The following is a 27991-nucleotide window of genomic DNA, read 5'->3' on the forward strand; positions in this document are numbered from 1 at the left end:
CGGTCATTTCTGAAACGCCACTATTGTGAGTCCCCATTTCTGACCGAAGGGGAGTTGGCAATTCGGCTGTCGACATTCGGCCTAGACGAACCTCAAAGAGTAGTCGAGGGTTTCTTCCGCTTCTTGCACAATTGGTTTTTCCCGCTGGTCCGCGTATTTTGAGTTCGCGAAATGATGGTGGATGTGCGCGGCGCCGCGGCGCACGTGCCACGCCTGCGGGGTGGGGGGCGTCCGTACTTAAGCGCGCCCGCGCCGCTGCCGCCGCAGATCCCTAGCAGCGAGCAACAGCAGCCGACGCGAACATGAGGCCCCCGCAGTTCGGAGCAGACATCACCAACCAGGCGGCAGTGATGCACTGCACCCGCATGGCCGGCAGGGCAATCATCCGCGTCGTGGGCAGATGCACCGAGGCGCAGGAGAACAACAATCTGGGTCAGTCTCTCGCCTTCTCTCTTTTGTTTACTATCGCTCGTTCCTGTCATACCGCTGTGCCTTTTGATGCCAGCCACTCTTTGCGTGGTCTACGGCGTAGTATCTAACCTGTGCAGCATGCTCTCATTTGTTTAGCATCGGTTATTCATTTCACTCGTAATTCTGCTTCTTAATGCCACAGTCGCTCTCGCAGTTTAGCTCGTTTACCAATGCACTCAGTAGTTAACACTAGCATGCATGGCAGAGGGCACTTCGTGACAATTTCATCGCCTACCATTGTTGCTGTAGTGCTGGTATCGATACTACTGCAAGTTTCCCTTCTTTCAATTAGCTGTTTCCGCATGTTTTCAAGCTGTTTGAAAGTTACCTACGTTCTTTTGTTTACTATCGCTCGTAGCTGTCACTTTTACCGCTGTGCCTTTTGATGCCAGCCACTCATTGCGTGATCTACTGCGTAGTATCTAACCTGTGCAGCATGCTCTCCTTTGTTTAGCATCGGTTATTCATTTCACTCGTAATTCCGCTTCTTAATGCCACAATCGCTCTCGCAGTTTAACTTGTTTACCAATGCACTCAGTAGTTAATACTAGCATGCATGGTAGAGGGCACTTCGTGACAATTTCATCGCTTACCCATTGTTGCTGTAGTGCTGGTATCGATACTACTGCAAGTTTCCCTTCTTTCAATTAGCTGCTTCCGCATGTTTTCAAGCTGTTGGAAAGTTACCTACGTTTCAGTCTCTTGCTTTTTATTGATCATCATTTCAGAAACGGAAACATCGCATTTCCTTCTTGTCTTTCTTGTTTCCGAACAGATATGTCCCATTGCCTGGTAGATTTAGCAATTTCGTGTGCGATAGCTGCATCAGACAAGATTTCTGTCATTTTTGTAGCTGACAAATTAATACACCCAAAAGGAAAATAACGTTCGCTGTGTACCATTTGCAGTAATATATTTTGGTTCGATATGTTTAGTGGAAAAACCAAATATATCCAATTACTAACCAGAAAATAAATATAAATTATTGATTTCTCGGTCTTAAGCTCACTGTAGTTAATTAAAGAGAATTTTACATCAGACGCGTTTCGCTTTTATTTACAAAGCATCTCCTGTGGCCATTAATGTTTCTGCGTCTTGTTCACATATTCTGCAAATTCTACATTGGAGCTATTTACACTTCACTTTTGGAAATAGAACTGCATTTGTATGCATACTCACTCAACACAGTATTAGTGTTTATGTTTGCTCATTTGTTTTTCGTATAGCTACAGGAAAAAAATGAAGAAACATAAACACTGTAATATTGTGCTGAGTCACAACGCATATTACTGCATTTCTATATTCACAAGTGAGGTGAAGTGTAAATAACGTCGATGCAGCGTAAGAGAAAGTGCAAAAGGGTAAATACTGGCAAGTTTATAATGTAACGAAGTTTCTTTCGATATCAGTCTCCTCTAACAAAGAGGGGAGAAGCAATGGTTTGCAGAATATGTGAACAAAGGGCAGAAACTCCGACCACAGGAGATGCTTTGTAAATGAAAGCGAAACGCGTATGGTGTAAAATTCTCTTTAATTAATTGCAGTAAGCTTGAGACGGAGAAACCAATAATAATTGATTTTAACAGCTGCTGCGAAAGATGACCATGCAAACAAACAGAAAAGAAATAGTTTGACATCTAACGAGTATAATTTTTAGTTGTTGTTTCTATAACGTCTATGTTTATTGTTCTTGTATTTATTTCGTTAGCATTGTAACAGCAACAAATTCCCTAGTTTTAGCTACGTGATTACAGAGTTTAAAAACTGACAGCATTACACTTCCTGTGCTAGTTTAACAGTGCGTAGTCATCATGCAAACGACTTCATCGTCTCTTTTTTTCTTTTAGATTAAAGACAGACATTTCTCTTTGTTGCCACTTTTACTCATCGGTAAGATTGTGCTATTACAAGAACGTCATGCACTATTTAATACAAGTTATAGTCTAATGCGCAACAATCTCGATGTCTGTTCTACATGTAGGTCGGTTGCAGTAATTACGTCGAAAGTTCCGACCCAGCTTTGCGCAATATTAGCTCTCTCAAAATTCACTTTGAGAAGTGGGAGAAGAAAAGAAAGGTTAAGAGTTTAATGTCTCGTAGACATTAGGAGTACAAGCTCACTTGAACAGGAGGTGGGAGGAAACTGTTGCCAGATTCGGCCAAAGTGATTTAGGGAAACCAACGTCGGGATTGTCTACTGCGGAGTTGAGCCCAGTATCTTCATCAACGAGGGAAATGCTCTGTTTGTTGTGAGCGTTCGATGCATTTTGTTTGGAGGAGCCCGTGCATTGTGTTCTCAGCTCACAGAGTTGCCAGTGGCTGCGAGGCCGCTTTGCCCTTCTCGCTGCAAATAGCAGTGCGGAACTTGACAGTTCGCCAAGCTCGCGGCCACGTGCGCACACAGCTGTTCCCGCACAAAGGGGCGACGCGACAGCTGTTTTCTGTCAAACCGGTGCTCCGCGCCAGATAACGCTCACCTTACGCTGCTGGCAATAGCGCCTTTGCTGGTGACGTACCGCCTCCGCGAACCGCTTCGCAAACAAAGCGACGCGACGGTACAAGGTTGCGTCATGTTAGACCCGATACAAACAAACATACTCCAGCTTACATGTACACTATAATTCCAGATTCACAACAGTCAAGAGACAGTAGGTTGTACTAGTTCCGAATTTACATTTATGGTCCTTTAATAATTTCCCTGGTGGGATTTTTTATTATTTCAAATAAAATGAACGGTATTACTATTTTCATACACTTCGCGGATTTGTTCACACAGAACTTCTCAAATCAATTTTCTTGCATTTAGATCTACACATGCGTACATACGCCACAAGCTACCGTATGGTGCATGGCGGAGGGTACTCTGTATCACTACTAGTTATTTACTTTCCAGTTCCACTCCCAAATAGAGAGAAATGCAACTGTCTATGCCTCCGTACGAGACATGACTTGCCCTGCCTTATCTTCGCGGTCCTTACGCGAAATGTACGTTGGTAGCAGTAGAATCATTCTGTAGTCAGCCTCAAATGCCAGTTCTATAAATTTTCTCAATAGTGTTTCGCGACGAGAACGTTGTCTTCCCGCAAGGGATTCTCACTTTCTTTCACGAAGCATCTCCGTGAAGCTCGCCTTGGTGATCGAACCTAACGGTAACAAGTCTAACAGCCTGCCTCTGAAATGCTTCGATGTCTTCGTTTAATCCCACCTGGTGGGGATCCAAAACAATCGAACGGTACTCAAGAATGTGTCGCATCAGTGTTCTACATGCGATATACTTTACAAATAGACCACACTTCCCTAAACTCTCCCAATAAACCGAAGTCGACCAATCGCCTTCGCCACTACAATCTTCCAATCGTTCAATTTCATATCGCTTTGCAACGTTACGCCCAGATATGTAACTGACCTTACTGTGTCAAGTAACTCACTACTAATGCTGTATTCGAACATTACGGGATTGCTTTTCCTACTCATCTGCATTATCTTACATTTTTCTATATTTAGAGTTAGCTGCCATTCATCACACCAAGTAGAATTTTTGTATCAATGCCGACACTTTCCTATTCACCACGGCATCATCAGCAAACAGCCGCAAATTGCTGCCCACCCCATTCGTCCGATCATTTATGTATGTAGAGAACAAGAACGGTCGTATCACACTTCCCTGGGGCACTCCCTTGTCTCTGATGAACACTGACAGTCGAGGACAACGTCCTGGGTTCTATTATTTAAGAAATCTTCGAGTCACTTAATTCGTTAGTAGTCTGCAGTCTGCTTGTGTTCTTGTTCGACGAGTACCAGTATTCAGCGGTCCCAACAGAGACATGTCCTGCACCAACTTATTCCCAAGGAATTGCAGTTTTCCTTCTCCTATTCGAACCAGCTAGCACAATGCGACAGCACTGGACCCCGGGCTAACAGTTTCAAATCCTGGGACTGAACGAATTTTTCTCAGAACCTGTCTGCAATGGGAGGACATGTGATGGCCTTCAGTTCTTGATCAACAAACCTAGCACCAGCGATCTGGGTTAAGCCCCAAGCTTTCTCGCGGCTCTCGTGGGGTGATGTAAATGACTGTTGATAGGGATCCGTTGGCTGGAACACTGAATTCGGCGGTCCCCTTGGTGTAGTTCAGAGGAAAATGCGCCTGGTTATAACCCTGTCCATTTTTTAAATTGTCATCAACAATACAAGCGTTTCTCTACAGTCTGCCACAGTCGTCGCATTCATCTACACCAGTTTCCTTTAACACAGTATGCTCACATTTTGTTTACGTAATGCGCCAATCTGCGTGAAGTAAATATATATTTACATTTGGCCGACTGCTTCCACCCACAGGTAGTTCTCAGAAGCTATAAAACTCTAATTATGGGAAATAGTGAGACTAAGCAGTAATTAAAACGCTGGAACCGTAACAGAGAATGCCGAAATTATCCTTTGAACAAGCCTGTGACCGAACCCATTCACAGTCTTTTTTCAAATGAGCTGGAATTCCTTTACTATTAGACACGACGTCTGCGGAACATTGTACGCTAATCGTCCTCTTGTCACTACGGTTCTTTATTTATATTCTTGCAGTAACAAGCGACTCTTTGTTTCTTACTTGTCCTTACGATTTCCTTTGTTCTGCACATGTCTCAGCCCACATATCAGCCCACTCAAACCGATGTCTTAACTTGGTGGGCGAATTACGACGCAGCAGATTTGTTGTTGGAGATATCGTTCATAAACACGGCGAGTCTGATTCAGTACCAAGCCTATCAGTCATTAACAACGCGCACTCGGACTCGTTCTCGCCTCCGGTCAGATGATGCGTGCCTTTCCACGTGCCAATGACGACGTTTTGGCACTTTCGCATATAATTAATAATGCTACGCAGTTTCTCCGCTAAGAACTGTACAGAAGCACGTGGAGTTGACAGACGCGCACAGCTCGTCAGAGACGACGCTTATCTGCTCGCATATTGTCTGAGGTCTGGGACGCCAACGAGCACCTCTTTGTTGTCGAGCCGTCGCGACCAACACGCTTCGTAGCTTATATAAATCGCGGGAAGGCTAAATCTGGACGGTGCACTGGGATTCCTGCCAAGTATCTCCCGAGTACATGGGTGCTACGTCTCGGTCCTGTGTACCCTCTTCTTGGACCACTCCAAGAGGTACAAAATGGCAGAACGCCAAATTCTCCTTTGTCTTTGAGAATGGAGCTCGTATGCCTCCTCAAATACAATCTAGGCCAAGACAGGTGTCAAAAACACACTGCGGAATCACGATGGGTCAATCACGCTATGGTCGTGTTTGGGATACCATCAGCCTTCTTGTTCAAATAAATATATTCAATAATAATTTACTAGTATAAAGTGGGTCAAACATATGCGTTTACTTTTGGGTATCAGTGGAACAAATGAAGATACAATCTGAGTTTGATGTTCTCTCAGTAATCTTCGAAACGAAGCTTATCTTTCCTTGTACAGAGGAAAAAACCTACTGAGTTTCTCAACTTTTGATAAAAGTTACGCGACGTAGATTGGTATGCATACAGAACACGACCTACTTTCCGGGTTGTGCGGCAGGTTTCTCATCATTCGAGGTATTTGCTTGCTGTCGGTGAATATGGAGCTTTGTTCCATGGTCACAACTGTCTTTAAGAGAGGCAAACTCCAGCTTTGATACTTGTCGGTCTTGCTAAAGATAAAATGAAACGTTTTCGGCATTCTTATTATTTACTTTATTGTAAAATATGGATTACAATTACTTGACCCGATTTTCGTGAATCCCGAAACATTTTTTTTTGAACTCTCGACAGTTTTAAATTCCCGAGGATAAATTTCTTGTTTAAATGTAAACTGCTGTGTTCCATCTGTACATGACAGTATTCGCTCATTTGAAAATTGGCCGACAAACCGAAATGCCCTCCCCGAATTTCGATGTGCGTAATGTACTGGCTTTTTCTGTCGTCTGCCCTGTAGCGTAATGAGAAGTGAAGTTCTTCAGCACTTGTTTTGAAAGATCTTATTGCAGTTTTATTTGGAGTACAACCACCAGAGTAGGAACACATCAGCACGGAGGATCCTTGTGACAAAATTCTATACTAAGCGTCTCTCAGCTAGTGAAGGTCTTGAAGCATGATGTCGACTAGATCTCAAAGCCTGCAGTCTGCACATACTGAAAAGAAGACCACTTCCAAGTGTATCACGTCTGTATACGGACAGCTGGAAACTCAAGTGCGGTCTTCAACAGAAACAATCGCGTGCTTTTAAGTATCACGCCCGTGCGTTCTAACGCTAACCTCACGTTTTCTGATTATCTTAATACAAGGAAAATGGAGGAAGTTTTTTTAAGGCCATTATCCTAACATAGAGCGCCTGTAGATACTGTATACATCATCTGTTACACTCTCGTCCCTCCGTCTCTCTCTCTCTCTCTCTCTCTCTCTCTCTCTCTCGGCAGTCAATTAAAAACGAGACTAATGGAAAAAAGCATGTAAACTGTTTAATATTTCAAAAGTATTCGCTGTAACTGTTACTACATTTATCCCTTCGTGAGACAATGTGGCCACGATTTTACCCAGGTGTGCACCTCTTCTTCCGAAGCAAATCGACGGCCACGAATGTCTTTCTTCAGAGCACCAACAAATTGGAAATCGGTTGGGAAATATCTGGATGGAGGATGTATAAAAGCTTCCAGCGAAACTGCTGCAGCAGGCCCACACGTTGCCCAAACTTTTTTTTTAACTATGCTACAAAAGTTTCGCTGAGAAGCCCTTACACATCCCCATACAATCCCGATATCTCCCCCAACGCCTTAAATTTTTTTATATTCCTGAAGAAAGAAATTCATGACAAAGGCATTCATGACAGTCGATTTGCTTCGGATGAAGAGATGCACCGCTGGGTACAATCATGGTTTCTTAGACTACAGCGAACACTTTTGCATGAAGGCATTGACCGTCTTGTCTCACAGTAGGATAAATGTGTTAACAGTTATGGCCATTACTTTTGAAATAATAATCAGTTTACTTACCTTTTTCCAGTCTAACTCGTTGTCATGTGAGAGCCCTTTACAGCATAATGTGTCATCCTGCTTTGATTAATTACATGTATCAGCAATTAAGTAATGCAAAACAAAGACTTAGGCTGGTAGAGCCAGAACTAATGCTCTCAGAAGTGTGTCATATTGATAACTTCTTTGTTCGGCATAGGACAATAAAGACCCCTCAGCTCGATAACAGTAAGTCAGGTCAGCGAAGAGCGATAGAACTAGTCAATACCAAAAACAAAAGCTTAATGCTCTCCACGTTTACGTAACAGTGACGCTGTAGTCACCTGAGAATAGAAACTTAGTCAGCTATCTTATCTCGAGAATGAAAGTTCGTCACCGATGCGCCTCCCGCGGCGTTTTTTTCACGACGAGAAGCTTGTTAAGAAAGTGAAAGCCGAGAATGAAGCCAGGTGGCCAGGCTTCCGTCAGGCTGAGATCCTCCTGCGAGCAGTTTCGACCTGAATTACAGCATTCCACACTTTCTAAACACTGGTGTGTTCTGCTCTGCGTACGTAACCAAAAGCGTGATTACTCTCGCTTTCGGAACACATCTGCGTGGCTGTTACCGCACTTCCACGGCCGGTGGCTTCCCTCACGGAAGTGCTGCTTGAGTGCGGGAGCGCTGCCCAACTTCTCGCTATTCTCAGATGGGGAACTTAAAGCTACTGTCTACGGAAATAGCACTTTTAATTCGTAAAAATCTACAGTTTTATTCTGATCTACAAAAAGGTATGGCCAAACTTCCAGGAAACATTCCTCACACACAAAGAAAGAAAATATGTTATGTGGACATGTGTCCGGAAACGGTTACTTTCCATGTTCGAGCTCATTTTATTACTTCTCTTCAAATCACATTAATCATGGAATGGAAACACACAGCAACAGAACCTACCAGCGTGACTTCAAACACAGGAAATGTTCAAAATGTCCTCCGTTAGCGAGGATACATGCATCCACCCTCCGTCGCATGGAATCCCTGATGCGCTGATGCAGCCCTGGAGAATGGCGTATTGTATCACAGCCGTCCACAATACGAGCACGAAGAGTCTCTACATTTGGTGCCGGGGTTGCGTAGGCAAGAGCTTTCAAATGCCCCCATAAATGAAAGTCAAGAGGATTGAGGTCAGGAGAGCGTGGAGGCCATGGAATTGGTCCGCCTCTACCAATCCATCGGTCACCGAATCTGTTGTTGAGAAGCGTACAAACACTTCGACTGAAATGTGCAGGAGCTCCATCGTGCATGAACCACATGTTGTGTCGTACTTCTAAAGGCACATGTTCTAGCAGCACAGGTTGAGTATCCCGTATGAAATCATGATAACGTGCTCCATTGAGCGTAGGTGGAAGAACATGGGGCCCAATCAAGACATCACCAACAACGCCTGCCCAAACGTTCACAGATGTTGATTGTGAAAATTTACAATTTGATCGCGTTGGAATGAAGCCTCATCCGTAAAGAGAACATTTGCACTGAAATGAGGATTGACACATTGTTGGATGAACCATTCGCAGAAGTGTACCCGTGGAGGCCAATCAGCTGCTTATAGTGCCTGCACACGCTGTACATGGTACGGAAACAACTGGTTCCCCCGTAGCACTCTCCATACAGTGACGTGGTCAACGTTACCTTGTACAGCAGCAACTTCTCTGACGCTGACATTAGGGTTATCGTCAACTGCACGAAGAATTGCAGGTGTCCTCGTTGTTCTAGGTCTTCTCCAGTCGCGAGTCATAGGCTGGAATGTTCCGTGCTCCCTAAGACGCCGATCAATTGCTTCGAACATCTTCCTGCTGGGACACCTTCGTTCTGGAAATCTGTCTCGATGCAAACGTACCACGCCACGGCTATTGCCCCGTGCTAATCCATACATCAAATGGCATCTGCCAACTCCGCATTTGTAAACATTGCACTGACTGCAAAACCACTTCGTGATGAACACTAACCTGTTGATGCTACGTACTGATGTGGTTGATGCTAGTACTATAGAGCAATGAGTAGCATGTCAACACAAGCACCGAAGTCAACATTACCTTCCTTCAACTGGGCCAACTGGCGGTGAATTGAAGAAGAACAGTACATACTGACGAAACTAAAATGTGCTCTAACATGGAAATTAAGCCTTTCCAGACACATGTCCACATAACATCTTTTCTTTATTTGTGTGAGAGGAATGTTTCCTGAAAGTTTGGCCGTACCTTTTTGTAACACCCTGTATGTGTGTAATACTTAGGGATAAGGTTGTTACCAAAAATTTCTAAAAGTTCTTGGCCGGTTTACTTCAGATTTCTATAGGACCCCCGAATGAACATTTGGGCGAACATATCTATACATATATTTTAATATGAGACGTTGGTACCAAACACCTCGAAAAGTACTTGACTGATTTACTTCAAAGTTCTTGGCCGATTTATTTTAATTTTCTACATCGAAATGAAACAATGAAGAAAATTAATGAAAAATTAAATGCCTAACAAACGAAATATATCGTGGTAAACTGACTGTAATTCCTATCGCGACAATACACGTCTTGGAATAGTACCGTCAGACTTTCGTTAAATGAAAGTTCCGCAGCTAGCAATGTACAAACTGCTAAATTCGTATGTCTTTTTAAGTAATTAAGGGTCTTTTCACCACTGCTAACTTAACTTGTTCTAAATATTAATAAACATGTGGAATACTCATTCATTAAGCATACGCACATATTTTTAGAGTCGAAATATTTCGTGTAGAAAACTAAGTGTATTGAAATCCGAAAAGTATGTATCTTACAGTTAGATTTTAGGTACTTTATGCATTACAAATATATTACTTTTTTGTAATATAAAAATAGGAATCAAAGCATAATCTATGATGTAACTGTTGTTAATAAACTTTTGGTTTGAAATTGATGCGTATTTGCAAAAGTCAGAACCGGAAGCTTAGAACCTGATTTTTATGAATGCCACAGGTGAAGACGTATTCATTCGTCGCTTACTGTTGACACCCAGTGATTCCAATATGCCTTTCGATTGAAAGCGATTGCAGTTTCCCATGCAGCGTGCATTCGCTATGAGTATCAACAAGGCACAGGGCCAATCACTTTGTGTGGCAGATATTAAACATCCCAGACAACACCGGTCACTGCAACTAGTTATTCAATACTATATTTATCTCCATGTTTAGGTTTTATTTTTATCTTCGTTAAAATGAAAACTATGACAATCGGATATTTTTCTGGTATACCGGGTGAATTAGAACTCCACCGACAAACTGTCGGACGTTGTTCAGGGGTATCTTCTGAGTGTTTTGATATAACGGACCCACAGTCATCGGCGACTCGTTACACGATTGTTGCATTTCGTTTGGACGACAATGGATTGATCGCGATGGAGTTGTTCCACTACCATTTCGGTCACCGAGCCTCACACCAGTGGACTTTTTGTTGCGGGTGCATGTGAAAAGCCTGGTCGATACTCGCATGGTCCTGTTTGCTAGGATTATCGCAGCCGTGGAAGCAGTACGCCAAACTCCTGGAATTCTTGAGCGTGTAAGACAGTCGATGGTGCCTCGCTATTCACTGAGCACTGAGCACGGTGGTCGAAATTTTGAACAGTAACAATAAGGGGACACTTCTGCATTTGTTACGTGCTATACCGTACACTTACAGAACAGACTGAACCCACTGTAATGAAAGTGTGCGCGTGTCGTCGGATGTATGTTGCATTACTGCGTGTTGCTTTTTGTACTCTTTGATTATTGCATACAGCAGGCATTTTCACTGTTGTGAAGGTATTTTCACAAAAACAAGGGTGACTGCGGCAACAAACCGAATACATCATAATTACGTTATTACTCTGTAACGAGGTGCCGGAGACAGTGGGTGCGTTATACCAAAATACTTAAGTCTCCCGGGACAACCTTTGAAAGTTTGTCAGAGGGGTTCTGGTTCAGCCAGTATAGTGATAAATTGAACCACAACGATTTACAACATCAAGCATGTTTTCATAAGATACCTTTTACTGTAGTATGCTAACGTCTTACCTATCGCCTTTCTATAGTAGAAACCATGTTTATTCCATTCAAGCAAAATTCAGTGAGCAGTACGTTTGCTTAGTGTTCTTTGCACCACAGCCCAATGTCTGGTGCGTCGGTCTCTTCCGGAAACATTTGCTACTTACGTCTGTCTTCCAACAATTTTAATCTCAAGCGTTTGTATTTGGCACACTCTCTGAATTGAGGTATTTGCTGAACTCGTTTTTTTCTTTTCTTTTTTCCTTCTTCTTCTACTTGATTTATATATTGTTGTCAGTCTGAAGACGTCTCGAGTAGGCTCCTTCTAGTCAGTATCTCTGCCAAATCAGTTCGGGAAAATGAACAGTTACACGTATGTTTTTGAGTGCCTGCTAGGACAAAAGTAAGAGGCTCACCTTAGTACGATGCGGAGGGTTGCTGTCTCAAGTTCCCCTGTCTCAGGCCACATGAGGTTAGCGGCGTTAAGTGTCAAGCATGCTAAACTACGAATAACGCACTTACATATTGCTCGGATGAGTGGATGTAAGAGTAAACTTACTGCTGAGCAGTTGCGGCTGTAAATGGCAAGCAGGTGAGACGGATTTTAGCGTCTGTCCTTAACAACTGAGTTCAAATCTTGAATTATTTGCTGCACGCGATTTGGGGATTTATTTAGATAGTCTTCAACACTAATGGTCCAAAAAATTTGAAACATATGAACTGAAAAATAAGTCGTGAACAAGTGACAGTGAAGGATTCCATATTGCAGAATGATTGGAAGTAATACACACGTACAACAGGAGCGAAAACAAGGCAAGGTAAATTACTCTGACTTGAGTAAACAAGTGCAAATGTACAGAATAATCTGTGAATTATGCCGTCACTAGATTATCCTGCTTCTGTTTATAGATAGTGAAAAGCGCAAAACGTTAAGGCTCAAGGAATACATTGTAATTGTTGTTCACTACTTCCTTTGGTTACTGAGATAATGGCGAACCCAAAATACACGAATATAATGTTCGAAGTTTTCAGCAGCATACTCTTCAAAAATGCTCATACATCTGGCTTACATCATGACCGATCAATTAACTTACTGAAATCTGAAACGCTCTTGAAATGTATGACAAAATCGAAAAATACTGAATTATCTTATACTAATTCAGTCTTCATAGATGAGTATGAATTCTATCTATTATATTTTTTTACAAACACGCACAGTTGTGAACGAATGTATCGTACTGAATTGCATCCTCAGCACGATTTCTTGCCTAAGTAGTGTAAACCTAATCCTCTCAACTTTATAAGTAATCACTATTGCAAGAATTCACAGTTGTGTGAATAGTACCTGGAATTAAGAAAGAAACAGCCCTGTTTTTATGTGGCGTGGCGTATTTGGAAGCATAAACTATTGCGCTAGACTAGGACCATTTAAAACAACAAAGTGTATCTGCATTTAAAGCACTCCGCAGTCAGCCTAACCCCGACTCGTATGGTACATTTTAATAGTACCGAGCGTTCCTGATAAATTAAACGGGAGCGGGCTCAAACACAAATACGGCCCCTTAGCTATCTCAAGAAATGCTCTAAGCATAAAATAAATAGTGCTCGGACAACGCAGACACTAAGAGCATTGCTTGCGGAAGTCAGGTTACATCTGGCACCAAGCTTCGCTAGCGTGTACACTGCGGAGCAGTGTGAAATATACATTATTAAAATTCTTTGCTGTCCCAAAATAAAAATCGGCCGTAGCACATGAAAATAATTTTGCGTTAGTAGATCGTTCATTCTCTGTCCCACACCGAGCGGCGGTACCGGCCAGTATACGCGGCCTCGCGCGGCGCAGAACGATAGGTGAAGGAAACCAACAGAGTCCGGAAGCGTGCAACTCATTCCTGACCTCCAACAACTGGAGGAGACTCTGTTGCCACTTAAGGATAAAGCCTCCAACTCCTTATGAGGGGTGACCGGCTCAGGCCGTGCTAGGCGCAATGCTCTGACCCCCGAGATGCGACTTTTAATTTGAGAAATACTACAGTACTTTGATAGTCACTGCCCTGAATTACCTACTCTGTTGCGAAATTTCTCCGGCAGTAGCACCACATATTGTTCGGGATACTTACATTATTTTTCATAGGCTTGTAATAACACTCCAATCACTACCTGAGGTGAAGTTAACTTGGCCCAAGCATTATGCTAAATTCCATGTGTAATTCACACAGAAGTGTAATGGATCAGTACCTCCAGCGGTGGCAACGCCTTTTTGTTTTTTACTGTAAATCGGTTGCTGTCCTACCATATGCTGGTAGCATATCGTCAAAGATAGGAAGGATGCTAAACAGATACAGCATTTGAAGTGTGTTCCGTCCGCCAGCCATGATTAGAGCACTCCTTGGCTCAGTTGAGGATGATCTAGGGGTGAGGAAGTTTAGACTTTACAGAATCCTTTAACATTGTGGGAAAACATATACAGGGTGAGTGAAGGGAATGGTACATGATTTGAGGACTGACAGTATTAGTGATTATGAACAAAAAAACGTCATACGAACATATGTCCAGTTCTTAACATTTCCAAGGAAACTAATGAGAACAGTCGGAACAAGACAAATGCAGCTGACAGTAAAATTTACATTATTATCTGATGTTTTGTTTAATTCCGTACACTTCCTCACAAAAGATGTTCAAAAAGTCCACCTTCAACTGTAATGCATATTCCTGTTCTTGAAGACACCTGCTGTGTTGCTGATGTGAACTCATTCGTGTAAAATACGAGCGAGAAGTTCCTCCTTTGTATCCACGCTGCGCTTGTAGACTTCACTCTTCAGCTGATCCCACAAACAGTGATCTAATGGAGTAAGATCGGGTGACCTCGGTGGCCAAGAAATGACTCAACGGCGACACTTGCAGGTCTCGTCACCCCAACATACGTAAATGAAGCGTGCATTGAAATGGCCATTAAAGAAAACACTACGTAGCCTAATGTCGCCTTGGTCGCATTCGCATGTGAGTGCTGGTGAAGAAGAACATGCAACTGAGGCCCGTGATTTTCAAACAGCTGTGTGTCGGATACGGTTAAGAAAAGGCCATATGTTGATATGAAGTTTTTACCCTTTCTCCTGACTCACCCCTTATAGGCCAGATGATTTGCACCGTTCACAACAAAAGTACTCATCACCACAGCCACACTTACTACAACCTGAGAAATCTGTAGCAACAGAGCACTGTCTACGCGAGGGACACAAAATGACGTATTATGAGACACAGACAGTTGCTCCTCGGTCTCACTGTTGCGGTATGACTCAAGGGAATCGGCTGAAATTAGTGTGGCAGATAATATTATAAAAGGAGACAAGGGCTAGCCTTTAAGTGAAATTTGGAATCCAGTTTTATATTTAAAAAAAATGGTATTTGAATCGGCTGACAGGCACATGCTCCGTAGCAAGTCATCGTTTCTGCCAGTTTTCACTGCTAGTGTTATGGGGCAGCAACGACGATTTTTTGTGCAGGCACTTTTGGATCTCCGTGACATAAAATGGTCGCTGTTCCGCTGAGATTTAGCAAACAGCGTTCTCACCTGTAGATGGTCGGCAGATGGACTGCTGACATATGGTGTCAAGATGACTATATGATCCGGCTGCAGTCCCGACACCAATATTATCAGTTAATACGCCAGGAAAATTTGCGTAATCACACTTGTATTGTAACTGGAAGAAACATAGTTTGCATATCATCCTAACTGCACACAGTTATCTTTTTGGTTTAGGAACCACGGTTGAGTATAGTGACGAACATTCTTAATATTTAATTCATAAACTATTGGGATTGTTTTTTTTTAAACTGCTACAATTTTTGAATGGCACGACTTACCTTCTTGCGGGATTTCAAGACCTCTCGCACAACAGAGTTCTGTGATAAACCGTCTCGCAATGTTTGGAGTGAGCCGGCCGCGGTGGTCTAGCGGTTCTAGGCGCTCAGTCCGGAACCGCGCGACTGCTTCGGTCGCAGGTTCGAATCCTGCCTCGGGCATGGATGTGTGTGATGTCCTTAGGTTAGTTAGGTTTAAGTAGTTCTAAGTTCTAGGGGACTGATGACCACAGATGTTAAGTCCCATAGTGCTCAGAGCCATTTGAACCATTTTGAATGTTTGGAGTGAGACTTGTCGCAAAAGAAATGTGTCAAATGCCACGGTGGCGGTACCGCACAGTTTGACAGTCACAAAACAGTACCCGGACGTTGCCTTGGGGCTCAAATTTAGAAATATACCAGCTATCTGATCATAAATAGAAAGTTTCGGGTCCGCATAAGCAATCTTGGTTGCTACAATTTCTCACAAGATAACTAATTTACGCGTGCAATCTGTACTGCAGGGAGCGAAAGGCTATTTACAATTTGTACAGAAACCAGATGGCAATTATAAGAGTCGAGGGGCATGAAAGGGAAGCAGTGGTTGGGAAGGGAGTGAGACAGGGTTGTAGCCTCTCCCCGATGTTGTTCAATCTGTATACTGAGCAAGCAGTAAAAGAAACAAAAGAAAAATTCGGAGTAGGTATTAAAATCCATGGAGAAGAAATTAAAACTTTGAGGTTCGCCGATGACATTGTAATTCTGTCAGAGACAGCAAAGGACTTAGAAAAGCAGTTGAACGGAATGGACAGTGTCTTGAAAGGAGGATATAAGATGAACATCAACAAAAGCAAAACGAGGATCATGGAATGTAGTCGAATAAGTCGGGTGATGCTGAGGGAATTAATTAGGAAATGAGACACTTAAAGTAGTAAAGGAGTTTTGTTATTTGGGAAGCAAAATAACTGATGATGGTCGAAGTAGAGAGGATATAAAATGTAGATTGGCAATGGCAAGGAAAGCGTTTCTGAAGAAGAGAAATTTGTTAACATCAAGTATAGATTTAAGTGTCAGGAAGTCGTTTCTGAAAGTATTTGTATGTAGTGTAGCCATGTACGGAAGTGAAACATGGACGATAAATAGTTTGGACAAGAAGAGAATAGAAGCTTTCGAAATGTGGTGCTACAGAAGAATGCTGAAGATTAGATGTATAGATCACATAACTAATGAGGAGGTATTGAATAGAATTGGGGAGAAGAGGAGTTTGTGGCACAACTTGACTAGAAGAAGAGATCGGTTGGTAGGACATGTTCTGAGGCATCAAGGGATCACCAATTTAGTACTGGAGGGCAGAGTGGAGGGTAAAAATCGTAGAGAGAGACCAAGAGATGAATACACTAAGCAGATTCAGAAGGATGTAGGCTGCAGTACGTACTGGGAGATGAAGAAGCTTGCACAGGATAGAGTAGCATGGAGAGCTGCATCAAACCAGTCTCAGGACTGAAGACCACAACAACAACAATCTGTACTGCGTAATAATCACTTTTATGAAATATTAGGAATATGCACGTTACATAGGGCGTATTACATACTGCTCGTATGACAGTTGAGTGCTCATAGCTTAGCTCAGTTTACAATAAAAACAAGTTGCGACCCATGCTCGTTAAAGGATGGTGGCACGAGTGGGAAGGGAACCCAATAGTAGTCTGCTACCTGCAAATGAATGGAAGGTGCTGGCCCGCGCTGCTGCTGCTGCCGGAAGGATTGGCGTCCTTGTTTACATACATGGCTCATACGGCGGCGGGCAACCTCCGCTCTTATAAGGCAAGCAGAGGTCAGCCGCCTTAGCGGTTCTCCTTCGGCCGCAGTGTCTCTCAGCTTCAGATTGTTCGACTTTCAGGCTTTGTGAAACCGCTCCGAGACAGCGTGTGTGATTTCGTTAGCCACATCAGTAGAAATTCTATAGTTCCATCTAATCGCGATGTAAAGAACGGCACGCCGCGCGCGTAAACACAAAAAGCGATTCGAGATTTCTTCGCAGACTGACGCGACGACGTGTAATGATATAGATAGAGGATGAGTGCTGCCACGGAAGAGTGCTTCCAAACGTGAAAGTAGATCCTAGGAAGCGGGTTAGTTGCCGCATAGCGGGAAAGAAAGAACATCGTTTGATTTCCTTTCCGCCCATCTCATCTTACATTATTTCCAGTTTCCACGTTCGTGAACAGAGACCTGCTTCGCGCAGTAACGCCGATTCATGTGAGCACCCAAAATCAAAATCAGAACTTAATCAGTAACGTCTACAAGTTGATCGCTTGCGTCAAAGAAATTTCGTATCCTACTCCATACAGATGATAAGTCGACGCATAACCAGGAATATCTTCCTTTGGCAAATTGTTATTTTGAGTCTGGAGCTATCCGCGTGCCGGTCGAACGCAGGACTGGCAAGACACGTAACATCAGGGCATTTAATCGCGACCACATCGTGAGTGCTCATGACTGCAGTCGAATAAAAGTGTGTTCTACAAATTTCGTGAGCTTCAATGGTGAGATTATTGTTTTTTCACTATTATTACTATTTGTTTCTGGAATAGGTCAACTCTTTTTTAGGCGGGCATGGCAGGGGAATTCTTCATGAGAAAGCACGAGCTTGATTTAACATCACATAAAAGCAGTCTAAAAAGAATAAATTCATCAATAAAAGTTCTTCGCGAACAGGATGTCGGGAGAAGAGCTATGTAAAACCTTGTACGCATCTAGTTTTCTCTTATTTTAACACTTGTTTACTTCTAAACCGACGAACAGTTGTGCTGCGGTAAGCAGCTCAGAAATTTGGACACAACCTAACTGAAACAGGTATACCACTTATTCGATTGACATCGGTGTCTCTCTTCGATAGACTCTTATCTTTTAAGCTACGCAGCTCTTTCATGAAGCTCACATGAGGTTTGAACAAAGAAGTGACGAGTCTCTATCCTCCTCATGTCGGAGCTACGTTCCTTTGAGAATGTCGATTTCGTAAGCTGTCAAGGTCTGTAAGTATGAAATCTACATCCAGACTCCGCAAGCAGTCTTACAGCGCATGATGGAGGGTACTTCGTGTACCAGTCACTCTCCCTTACCTGTTCGAGTCGGAAGTGATGCACGAAAAATTGTTGATTAAGCCTTCATATGAGCTCGAACTTTACCGTCATGATGTTTTCGCGAGGAGGGTGCAATATGTTGGTCGGCTATTGAAGTAACGTACACTCTCTGAATTTTAACAGTAAAACACACTGTGATGCGCAACTCTTCCCATGTGACTGCCACCGGAAATAGATGAGCATCTCTATGACGCTTTCGCGCTTACTAAATGAACCCGTGACGAAACGCGCTGCTCTTCTTCGAATTTTCTCTTATAAGTTCCACCTAGTAGAGGGTACCGGAGTGAGAAACAGTACTCGAGTATCGGTCGGAAGAGTGTTTTGTTACCTACTTCCTTTGCGAATGGACTAAACTTCGTGAGAATTCTTCCAATGAATCTCAGAATGGCATCTGGCTTTCCTGCTATTAGTTTAAAACGGTCGTACCACCTACATTTTGTGACACAGTGACCCATTAATGTTGAAAAGCAACCATTCTGCTTGTTCTGGAGTAGCGTAGGAAGGAAGTGTGTAGCAGATGGCGAAGTTTTTGAGTGTAACCGCGCCGAGTGGTCGCTGCTAACGAAAGTGACCTCCGCGGCCAGAAGGCTACGGCTCCCGGAAGCGAGACAAGCTTTCTCAGCGTCTACGGCTGTGCGCGCACCGCCACCGGCTCCACGGCTTCCGCTGCGCTCGCTTGCTGCCATACGTACACATTTGGGAAATAACCAATGTGGAGAAAGGTACCCATCGCGAAAATGCAAGTATTACTACCATTCTATAAAGTCACAACGTGTGATATAGTTTCAGCTTTTTTGTTACGTTGCTATCTACTTAACAGCATATTTATTTAAGAATTAATTTTCCACACGAATTTCACTGCATCAGGTAGGCCTGAAAGCGCGATCCGTTGTTCACGTTCGAATGCTAGCGGTGCGCTTTTGACTTGCTAAGCTGTCAACGGCAGATGGCCCACAGAAAACGCCAGAACCCAACACACTCCCCATCACACATGTTTGAGTATAAAGAAAAATTGTAATGACAGTTTACCGTACCACTACTGAAGAAAAAACGTAGTGCCTGAATTCAAAATTCACATCACTATTAGATTATTTTTGTCGTGAAACATTTCTCTTCTAAAATCTACTGCCCATCAGCTTATATGTGGAGACTTCAGCGAATTTCGGTCGTGTAGGAACAGAACCATTGGTAGAACGTTCCAAGTGTTGTTTAAAATATGTCATGTATTTGTGTCACTTTTAATTGTAGTGAAGCATCTAATAAAAGTTACATGGCCTGCCATAATAACGTGTAAAGAATTTTCTGAAGTCTCCTCGTATGTTTCCAGAATGAATTTTCACTCTTCAGAGTAGTGTACGCTGATTCGAAACTTCCTAGCAGATTCAAACTGGGTACTACACCGGGACACGAACCTGGTACCTTTCTAGGGTAAGTTTGTTTACCGACTGCGCTCTCCCGGCCCGACTCACTACACGCCCCCACAGCCATATGTCCCCCAGTACGTCTCTTATAGGTATACGTCCTGAGACAGGAGAAGAAATATGGGGAAACTATTTGAGAAGTTAAAATGTTTAAATGTCCAATAACTCTATTAGATGGGTCGGTGACGAAGGATGTTAGAGATTTTTCTTTCTACTTTGGCAGAAAGATAGGTGACAGCTTACAGTACTAAATGAAGGCACCCTTTTTCACTTAGACCTCTCAATCATTTCATAACTCGTTTCAGCTTTTTAAAGTAATTGTTGAGTGCTTAACTAGGACGAGGTTCCATACGCATGGAAATGGTAGCGTATTCATAACATGTGCATCCCTTCGTTTTGGTTTGCAAATTGAACTGTTGTAGTTAAACACTCGACAATGGTTTGAAACGTCGAAACTAGTTATAGAACGAAGAAAATGTCTAAATACGTATAGTCTAAGTTGGGAACATGCTGCCGTCATTTAATCAATTTGTGGACGATGTGCCATTCTGAAGAAGAAGCTTGTTGTACCCATTCTGAAGAAGAACTCGCAGTACATCTCTTATCTAACTTCGTAGCATCGTCCTGTTTTACACTCGGAAATTTTTCGTATTGTCTTTAGGAATGAACGTTTAAGGTTTCGCTGATGACGTTGCTTCTGCCATATTAAACTACGTTCGTGCAAGAAAAATTCGTCGACACATACGATTTCATCGCCAGAATGTACAGACTTCGGACGACAATCGATGAAATTCAAATCTGTTTTCTTCGATCGAAATGGCCGACGTTCTCACATACGAAATATGGGCAGTGAGAAACTGTTAGGTTTAATCCAAGAAAGAAGGAATTTCTGGCATCCTGACGATGAAAAATATCATAAGCGAGATATAGCTCGGAATCTATGGCCGGCCGAAGTGGCCGTGCGGTTAAAGGCGCTGCAGTCTGGAACCGCAAGACCGCTACGGTCGCAGGTTCGAATCCTGCCTCGGGCATGGATGTTTGTGATGTCCTTAGGTTAGTTAGGTTTAACTAGTTCTAAGTTCTAGGGGACTAATGACCTCAGCAGTTGAGTCCCATAGTGCTCAGAGCCAGCCATCGGAATCTATGGACTGATATCGCAACTTCATTGGAAACCACAAGTAGGTAAAATCTTTATCGAAATTTTTAGTGGTGAATTATTACCCTCAAATAATTATTTTTTCATGTGAGAAGTGAGGCGTATCTTAAGTTTAATGTCACTGTAGTGGATCTTTTTGGGGTTGTGGTAATGGCCAGTTTAGCTTTTTATGAATTGTTACTGCTGCTATCGGAAATTGTAGGCCTAAATTATAACTTCAACAAATATTTTTTTCAAATGAGAAGGGTGGCGTATCTTGAGCTTAAAGTTGCTCCAGTAGAGCTTTTCTGGGTTGTGGTACGTAGGTAACCAGTTTAGCTGACTACGAATTGTTAGTGCTGCTTACTGGTGTGTCTGAGCAAGTAGGATGATGATTCTGTTATATGAAGTGGTTTTCAAATGTGGAGTACCGGCATGTGCTTCCACTTTTCAATGGTTTAGATGCTCAGAGTATTTTAATGTAAAAGTTATGCATGTCTGCCACAAATATACTGTATGACAGTCATTAAAAATTATCTTACAGATGCCTGGTTTTCTGAATTTATTTGAAGTTGTACAGGGTGTTTGTACTCTTGTTTTTCAATGTTAACACGAATCGCGTCGAGAACGTAATATAACGTTTCTCTCTTCATCTCATATATCCGTAAAACTTCTCCGGTTATCCCAGTAACTGACGAAAGAGTGTGCGGTACTCGCCACGTTCTTTTCGCGACAGATATAACTCAATCACGTGCATTCTGCCTCTTTTTAGTAGCAAAAGCCGAAGTGTAGCACACGCCTCCAGAGAGGTGTCGTGTCATCCACCCCCGTTAAGGATGTTAAAATAAATTCTAAACTACATGACTAATAGATTCTAACTTAACCTAACCTCCTTGACGCCGCCAAAGTCTAAGGAAGTGACAAGCAATCGGCTGATGTAATCGGTCGGTCTCTGACGACGGCGTCTGGCGACCGTTGTAGGTGCCACCGTGAACGCAGCCTTAGGGAAGGAAAACTAGTTTGGTCGACAGACTGCACGCAAGTATCGTCTGTTGATTTCCGAAGCTCTCTGCAAGTAAGGACATAAGACACAGCTGGCAACAGGGTGGGGACGATAACGACGTTATCCTTCTTTGTGCTTCTCGAGATGGCTGCATTTTACGTCGACTCCTAGTTTTATCCCATAGGCATTTTTCAGTCGACAGTCGCCTATTAGTTTACAAACACAAAAGTGCACTGAACAAATATTCTCCACATTTATCTAGACGAGACCGGGACCAATGAGATACACCGGCACATTGCTTACGTCACAGCACGTGACATTACAGGTCCAACGAGTTGCAGTGCGCGTCTTCAGTGGGGATCAAGCTATTATTTGAGACCACTTTAATATATCGTAGCTGCACGTTTAAATAGACTCACGCTCTCGATAACATGTGCTAAAGATAAAGAATTTATTGGGTACCATTTCATTGGCATACTGATTTCCCGCCTGACCCTAGACTTACATGAACGTCGGGCACGGCAACTAATGTGACGTCACAAGTCCGTTGCGGGACCCGTATTGCTGTTGGGGCCCGGACGAGACTCTTGTGACACGGCTCGGGAAGGCCAACGGCAAACTTTCTGTTCCAGAGCGCAGCACGCAAGCTAGAGATTTAGGCACTGACTTCAATACACACTGGCCAAGGGTTGCATTCCTCTGTCTCTATTTCTGGACCTGAAATAAGAAACTTATAGAAGGAACCTCCGCTTTTTTAGCTATTAGAATTTTAAGCAAAGAGTGCTGGTATATTCGGACTACTTTTTTTTTTACAATTCCTTGGCTTAGTAATAATATTAAGCTTCACTTTCTCAGATAAAATATCTCGTGAAATCTAAATTCAGACTTCCATGTAGGTGTAAGTGCTTTCCAAAATTTTGAGGGACAAATGAAACAGAGGGTTTTAATTTAGTGTAACAAATAACGGTGAAAGAAGTTAGCAGTAGAGTAACGTAAGATGGGAACAGGTTGTTGATGCTGTCGCAGGCCGATAAGTGACTTCTGAGCCAGCCTCGCAGCTCGCCTGTATACATAATCATATCCCTACTCTCGCTGATGGCAACAAAAATCCAAAATTATTTTCTTTACTAAATAAAAAGATTGCAAAACATTTCAAAAATAAAAAAGGTAATACATGCATGTTTTGCAGCAAAAACATACACAAGACTTGATAAACTAAAGAACAGTGGAAAAACACAAAAGTCTGTCTGATATTTGCGCTCCAGTCAGTATATAATTAAAAGTAGTAACATAAAATAACAGCACTACATTAGATATTTTCTGCTCTATCGACGAGGCGCTCTCATGGGTGAAGCGATATTTCCTGGCATACTTGTAACACAGTGTATTTTAGTCTGCCTTGTTTGGAAACTGTGCGTTATGCACCTTCGCTTCAAAGTTGCTCACAAATGTTCTGTAAAGTATAGGTCGGATGTTTGTAATGGTATTTAAAGCTGGTTGGGAATATTCGCTGTCAACCATTAGTTGTTAATTACAACCGTAGGTTTTGGTTAATTGCCATACTGGAGTACGTAATGTGTTGGCATTACTAACTTTTATGTTACCCGATTTTTTATGCTTTCTTATCTACAATGTCAGCGATAAATTTGATTTTACAGCACCTTATGATGAAATACACCCCAAAATCATTAGTGACTAATATATAGTTTTCATCTGAGAAGTAGTATTGTTCCCACCTTACTGTTCGTATTCTGCCCACTGGGTGCCACCAACCCCAAAGATTTTTATTTCGGTCTCATCGTATCATTTGATATTATTCTATAATTCTTCGGTGCGCAAATTTTTCCACTAACATTAAGCGTTAGAAGCGCTCACCTAAGGGGTTTTCTTCACCTCTTTCTCCCCCATCGGTCTCCTCCTTCAGCCTATCCTCTTTTCGTTTCTTCTGTATTTAAGCTTTTGGATAATTTACTGAGCCATAGAATTGGTTTTCTGTCAACCTCCTATTTCCCTGAAAGAAAGATGCCCAAGTATCATACTAAGACTAATTTTTGTCATAGTAGAGCGCTTTATCTTTCGGGATCCCCTCTCATTATCGGCTTCTTGACGGAGTGGATGTGTTATCCTAGCCATGTAACTTGCTTGCTGGTAAACACTGTGTTTTTCAACGATATAGGGAATTGGTGGTGGTGGTTAGTGTTTAACGTCCCGTCGACAACGAGGTCATTAGAGACGGAGCGCAAGCTCGGGTCAGGGAAGGATTGGGAAGGAAATCGGCCGTGCCCTTTCAAAGGAACCATCCCGGCATTTGCCTGAAACGATTTAGGGAAATCACGGAAAACCTAAATCAGGATGGCCGGAGACGGGATTGAACCGTCGTCCTCCCGAATGCGAGTCCAGTGTGCTAACCACTGCGCCACCTCGCTCGGTTTTCGGGAATTGGTAACTGGGTGAATGAAGTGTTAAAATAAGAAAGGGATATAATTCACCAATTTCGCGCCCGAGTTAGGTCAGTTTTCGTAACAGTAATCTTCTTCGTGCCTTAGTTTCATTTTTCATGCATCTCCCAGTAATGCAGAAAAAGAATTGCTATGTAATGCAAACCGAGAATAGTACATTAGACATTGATTAAATGCAAATATGTGCCGTACCAATGACTCATTGTACAGTTTGTCTTAGCACTCTCTGTAGCTCGATTGAATGCAATACTCATGCTGCAAATCTTATCTATGACGGCGGCAGCCCGCTGAATCAGTGGAAGAAGCGAATGGCGAATACTGTTTGTAATATCTATTCTTTTAAACAACAGCGAAAGCTGCTGGAGGAATTCTTCATTGCGTTGCTCTAAATCTGCCTGTCAGCGATGCAAGTAGTTGTACTCGTCTTTCAACAAACACAAACGCTCGAAATTATAGTTCCAACAAACCCACAGATCTCTGTTCTACCCTTCCAAATTCAGGCACTTCAAAGACATTCTGTGTGCAATGAGAGGCTTGTTTGCTGAAAACGTCCGCTGTAAAATGAAAGTGATCAAAAAGACAACATGAGATTCAATATTCTTTGAGTCAGGTTATGTCTCATAATAGATCTAAACTGGCGTCACGTATGTGTACTGTATGTTCTAACTTTGTTCCAAGAACTGTCATCCGGTGTTATGAATACATCAGGTAGCAAATTTGTTCAAAGATTCGTGGAAAATGAAGGTAAAAATAATTTTCTTTCTAAAATATGACTACGCTGCAACATGATGCTGGGATGAGAAATCGCAGTTGAAGCAGAACGATATTTAAGTTAACTAAGATCGCGGGTTAGAGACAATTAAAACTATATCAACATGCCTTAGTTTCATAACAATATTTTGTGGCAAGTATGTACGATTCGATATCTTCTGCGATAGGACTTTGTAACAGATCATGCTCAAATAGAAAGCCAAAAGTAAGGGATAGCATGATGAACTTCTATTTCGTTAAAAGCGTAGACAATCTGTACCCACAGAATCGCAATTTAATTTAAATATTTGTCCATCTATACAGATGGCACTCCAGTATGTTTCGTTCAGAAACAAACTGATGTAGAGTGTGCTCATGTTGGAAGCCGATTACCTGGCATGATTTCTCTGAAGCTATTGTAGAGTATCATCAGTAGCGCGTAATTGATTAAATACCATGGACAAAGAAATGCGCTAATATGTATCACTAAAGTGCGCTAAATGGGTGCTTACGTTATAAAAGGGGGGTGGAGGAGAGACAAAGATCGACTCTGTGGCGGTTGAGCCCACGTTGATTTCAAGAAGAACACCCTATAGGTTTAAATGCTGGAAGAAGAATGACTAAATTCATTAGAAAGAGATACTCGTAAGAGAAAAAGGGAGAAATTGCAGAAAACGAAGAAAGTAGAGAATAAGAACGGCGATGAGAGGAGAAGCACAAGGAAGAAGAAGAAATTACAGGTAATTTTAAGCAGACTTGTGAAACACGAGAGGGCTTTGATGCTGCCAAGGAAATACCTTAGAAGAGTGCACTAACAGATAAAAAACGAAATTGACAGAAAACTTGGTAATGAAAGGAATGCAAGAGGTGATACGAAACAGAAAAACAAAAGGGAGCCTAGAACAGAACGAAACACTTGGACCACACGAAAACACTCCAAACGCACTGCACCGCGAGGATATGCTGTAGCTAGTAGAAGTACAAACAAATTAATGAGTTACGTGAGACCAAATAACGCATGTATGATGCAGAATTGACAGAAAATGTCTACCAATGTTGCACTAATGTGCACAGTAACATACCTGCAGCTGTAACAAAACTTAAAAGTGAGTTGTATTTTTCTTAAAGTTACCAAACAACAAAGACTTAGTATAATGTATAATGTTGAAGGATCTAATAGGTAACACCGGTACTTCCACATCTGCGAGAAAACATGGCTTTAAAGCCAGTGCGATCAGTTTAGTAAGTAGAAAAAAATTCGACATAGATACAGAAATCCACTTCTCTTGTAAGACAGGTGGCCTGATATCGATAGTCTGTCTAACTAAACAGTGCAGAAAATTATTTTTGTAGTTGGTACCGTAACTGAAGCCTTCTGCAATGGTGCAGTGGTATTGAAACAAATTCAAATACTTCAACCTAGTGGCTTATATTTCCAAATATATCCAAAATGATCATTATTTCTGGATATAGAATTTTATTGTTACTACAGGATCAATTGAATCGGAAATATCGGTGTTCAGATCCAATTACAGAAATGTTCTTCTCTTTTCTTTTCTTTCATGCCTAAAAAGAAATGCTTTTTAAGACTCTTATCTCATTTACAGACTTATCTAGGGCAGCCTCAGATAGCTATCTTGGGCTTTGCGACAGACGAAGACGTAGGGTCAGGTTAAATAGTTCTCTCACGTGCGTGTACTGTCTAACAAATATTACGTTCAGACTTCTAGGGCACTTTCATGATATACGAATTCCTAACAATAGCGCCAGTTCTCATGGAAACTCACAACAGTTGGCAGCACTAGCTGCAGACCACGTGATGTCTTGATACGAGGCCAAGAGTTTCATTTGAGATGGCGAACGCCGTCGTTGAGGTAGTGCGCAGGTGCGATGAAGCTAAAGAGTCTCTCACACTAGGTAGGTGCACAGAAGAAATAAAAAGACTTACTCTCTGCTCGGTGTGGGTTTCATGTTTGTGCTTGTTAATAGCCGCAACTGCGACCTAACTCTCAGAAGAATACGCGAAGAAATACAAGGAAAATGCATTGAACATTCAATGTGTGTCAACGAGACTTGTGTTATTTTGGGAACAAAAGTTCACATCACGAACTTCTGTGTGTCTGCGGCCTGAGAAAATTATAGTTTCCAGTAAAATTAAAGTGAATTGGCGACTAGAACTGTACACTTTCGCAAATCGGCGCTTTTCTTTGTGTCTAACTAACATATTGCAATAAATCTTAATACAGAAAGTGTTCTACTGTTTTTTCACTTTAATCATATTGATAAGAATTTTCTGATTTTCAAATGGGCTGTGATACCATAGAGTCGTTATAACTGTTTTCAGTTGTAAAATATGAGTCTTTCAATTGTTTCAGTAACACTTTGGTCGCTATAAGCATTGGAGATAGCCCTACGATATCTTAGATATATATAATAAAAAATACAGCAGATGTTCGCCCCTCTCCGCGGAATGCTCTTCGGTGGCTTCACACTTCCTTGTAGCTAGTACACTCTTCCAGCAACAAATTTAAAAGCAGTTTCGGTAATTCATAACTGCTAACTTACGGTCTACAGTACTGCTACCGTATGCAGTCACAAATAAAACGTAGAAGAAATTTCTCATCAGGTACGGTCTACAGTACTGCTACCGTATGCAGTCACAAATAAAACGTAGAAGAAATTTCTCATCAGGTACGGTCTACAGTACTGCTACCGTATGCAGTCACAAATAAAACGTAGAA

At 42.2% G+C, this 27991-nt stretch overlaps 1 protein-coding gene across 2 annotated transcripts in view; it reads left to right on the top strand.

Annotated features, from left to right (window-relative positions):
* Positions 1-257: 257 nt before the first annotated feature.
* LOC126183724 (leucine-rich repeat-containing protein 20-like) overlaps positions 258-27991 on the top strand; it is a 39545-nt gene continuing 11811 nt past the window's right edge. Inside the window, exon 1 of one of the 2 annotated variants that reach the window (XM_049925917.1) lies at positions 258-432. In XM_049925917.1, the coding sequence (XP_049781874.1) occupies positions 303-432 (130 nt within the window). In that variant the 5' untranslated portion in view covers positions 258-302. Of the gene's footprint in view, positions 433-27103; positions 27168-27991 lie in introns of those variants that run through there. The other variant, XM_049925918.1, reaches the window with a different exon arrangement.

This window comes from Schistocerca cancellata, chromosome 4, assembly GCF_023864275.1.
Source record: "Schistocerca cancellata isolate TAMUIC-IGC-003103 chromosome 4, iqSchCanc2.1, whole genome shotgun sequence".
Lineage (NCBI taxonomy): Eukaryota > Metazoa > Arthropoda > Insecta > Orthoptera > Acrididae > Schistocerca > Schistocerca cancellata.